The sequence below is a fragment of the Phodopus roborovskii genome, unplaced genomic scaffold, assembly GCF_943737965.1.
Source record: "Phodopus roborovskii unplaced genomic scaffold, PHOROB, whole genome shotgun sequence".
NCBI classification, from domain to species: domain Eukaryota; kingdom Metazoa; phylum Chordata; class Mammalia; order Rodentia; family Cricetidae; genus Phodopus; species Phodopus roborovskii.
The window spans coordinates 14,029,764-14,032,576 of record NW_026126541.1 but is presented as its reverse complement, the minus strand read 5'-3'; the positions used below and the strand labels follow the sequence as shown (position 1 = coordinate 14,032,576).

The following is a 2,813-nucleotide window of genomic DNA, read 5'->3' as shown; positions in this document are numbered from 1 at the left end:
TTGTTCAATGGTAAGGGCAGTTGCCAAATAAAGTGGGGCTTGAAGTTTATCTGTCAGGCCTTGCTGGGTTGAGGCGTGCCAGAGCAGGGTTAGCAGAAGGCATCTGTGAGGATCAGGGCTCGTTTGCTCATGTCTCCCAGGAGCTGGGAGCACTGTATGTCCTTGTATGTGACCTGGTCCTGATAGAATGTAAACTGAGGCAGGGAGCCTGGAAGAGCAAGTGAACCCAGCTCTCAGGCAGTGGGTGTTTTATGAATCCTGTGCTTTAAGAGCTCAGTTTAAAGAGACCAAACAAAGAAGCATTCAGCTCTGCAGGCTGGAAGTGGAGCGTGGTGTGCTGGGCTCTGCAGGGGACATCTGTCTCTAAAACCCTGTACTAGCGGTCTTCCTCCTTCCGTACGCTGGGGAGAGGATGGGGTCAGCCGTGAAGCCAGGGGCAATTACAGGGCACAAGCTATGAGGAGGCAGAGCATCAGCAAGGGGGGTGGGGTAAGGAGGGGGACTGGGTGGGAGGAGGGGTTGTTTTAAAGACTTCAAGAAGGAGGAAAAGGAGCAGAATACAGACAGCATGTTATGTTGCTGTGGGGCGCAGCATTTACTTGTAAATTTCATTTGTTTCAAAGCATAGTTTGAGCTGGCTGTGGTGACACACGCCTCTAATCCAGGAGCTAGATCTCTGTGAGTTCGAGGCCAGCCTGGTCTACAGAGTGAGTTTCAGGACAGCTAGGGGCTGTTATATCTTGAAAAACAAAACCAAAACAACAAAAGGGAAAAGAATGACATTCCTCTAAACATCGAGGTAGGCTAATATTATGTTTTGCAGATGTGACTGTTGAGGGACTCAGAGAGGCGCACGTGGCTAGGAAATGTCAGAACCAGCTCTAAACCTAGCTCGCAGGTGACATTTCCCAGTTACTCCCACACTCCAAAACCACCCTAGGTCTTCAGAGGGTGTGGATAGTGAGTCCAGGCAGACAGGTCTGGTAAAGACTGAAGACTGCACGCTGGGGAGGAAGAACAGGCCGGGCAGGGGTGGCGCGTCGGGCGATGCTCACTGACTTCCCTTTCCAAGCTGGGGGATGCTGTGGCTCCTCCCTCGGTTTCTCGGAGGGGACCACACAGACGGCTAAGGAGGGAAAGCAGGAGCAGCCAGGTGCTGCTCTCACCCCAAGACGCTCCGGCCGGAAACCCCGTTCTCTCCTTTCCCGCACCGTCTAGCAGTAACTCGAGAGAAGCTAAGGTGCGGGGACCGAAGGGCAGGGGCCGGCAGGCGCGCAGGCGCGGTGAGGAGCTCAGCGCAGACCTTGCTTTTTCCTGGGGCGGCCACGCTGCCCCGGCTCCGGAGCGGCCCGGCTGTCCCCGCTGTCCGCGTCGTCGCGGCCGGCCGGCCGATGCATAACGCGCCGCGCCACCCGGTACTCGGGCTCGCCCACGCGCGGCGCGGCGCGCACCAGGAACTGGCCGCCGCGCTGGGTGACGCGCACGTCGGTGCGCGGGTAGGTGCCGTACACGCGCCGCAAGTCGCGGCGCACCGCGTCTGGCAGCGGCAGGGCCGGTCCCCGCGTGCGCTCCACGCGTCCCCAGCGCAGCTGCAACTGCAGGCTGCCGCCCTCGGGCCACGGTGCCCGGCGCTCGGCGTCGGGCGCGGGCTGGGATGGTGCATGCGCGCCGGCCGCGGCGGCGGCGGACGACGAGGAGCCAAGGGTGGCGGCACCCGGCGGCAGGAAGGGCCACCAGGGCGGCGTGGAGCCCAGAGCCGCGCCCGCACCGTGGAAGCAGCGGAATTCCGCTGCCGGCCGGCTGCAGAAGTTGTGGGTGTGGATGGGCGGCAGCAGCAGAGGGGCGGGGAGGTAGGTGTAGGTGAGGGTCTGCAGCCGAGGCCACACGCCCTCCCCTGGCGGCAGGCAGACGTAGGAGTACATGGCCTGAACCTCAGGCGACGAGCGTTTTTGCTGAGTGCAGACCTGTGGCGGATGGGTGGATAGGTACTTAATTCTTAACCACCACAAGTCGCTGCGCCCCGGGCTCTGGTTCATGGTCTGGGGCTTTGCGTGACTGTTTGGTGGCTTTGAGAAAACTTCCTGAGCCAGGCGCTCAGCTCCCCACCTCCTCATCTGTCATTCCAGGGCTGTGGATGTAGGTCTGTTAATAGAGTGCCTAACATGCACAACGCCCAGGGTTCGATCCTACCACGCATATAAACCCGGTGTGGTGGATCCTGCCTGTAATCCCAGGACTCCTAGAGTAGAGGCACGAAGCCCAGGAATCCAGGGTCATACATAGTGTTGGAGAACAGCCTGGGCTACAAGAGACCCTGTCTCAAAACAAACAAGCCCTTTGGTACCCAGGCTTTTTGCGTTCGCAGACCCAGATGTGCTCTCCCCTTTAACTGTCCGTTCACTTGCCTCTTTCAGCCTAGCGGGTTATTCTCCAGCCTTCGGGAGAGCCAGAGCGGTCCAGAGTGCAGCTTCTCTGGCTTTTCAGTTGTGTGTTTCTCTTCCATGCCTGCGGCAGCCACACCTCTGTTACTAGGCAAAGAGAAACACCTGGGCTGGCTAGGAGCCAGCCAGTCTGTAGGCCGAGTAGAAACGAGGGCCTAGTGACCCTAAGCTAGCAGCAATGGCCCCAGCTCACAGATACACTCCTCAGAACGTTGCACACTTCTACCCCACCCCCCTTATTTATATTATGTGCATTGGTGTGAAGGTGTCAGATCCCCTGGAACAGGAGTTACAGACAGTTGTGAGCTGCCATGTGGGTGCTGGGAACTGAATCCAGGACCTCTGGAAGAGCAGTCAGTGCTCTTAACCGCT

General features: G+C 58.9%; 1 protein-coding gene across 1 annotated transcript; it reads right to left on the bottom strand.

Moving 5' to 3' along the window:
- Window positions 1–1,292: 1,292 nt before the first annotated feature.
- CUNH10orf95 (chromosome unknown C10orf95 homolog) lies at window positions 1,293–2,315 on the bottom strand. The gene has a single exon (XM_051199796.1). It carries the CDS (start codon window positions 2,112–2,114, stop codon window positions 1,293–1,295), a length of 822 nt encoding a protein of 273 aa, XP_051055753.1. The 5' UTR covers window positions 2,115–2,315.
- Window positions 2,316–2,813: the final 498 nt, after the last annotated feature.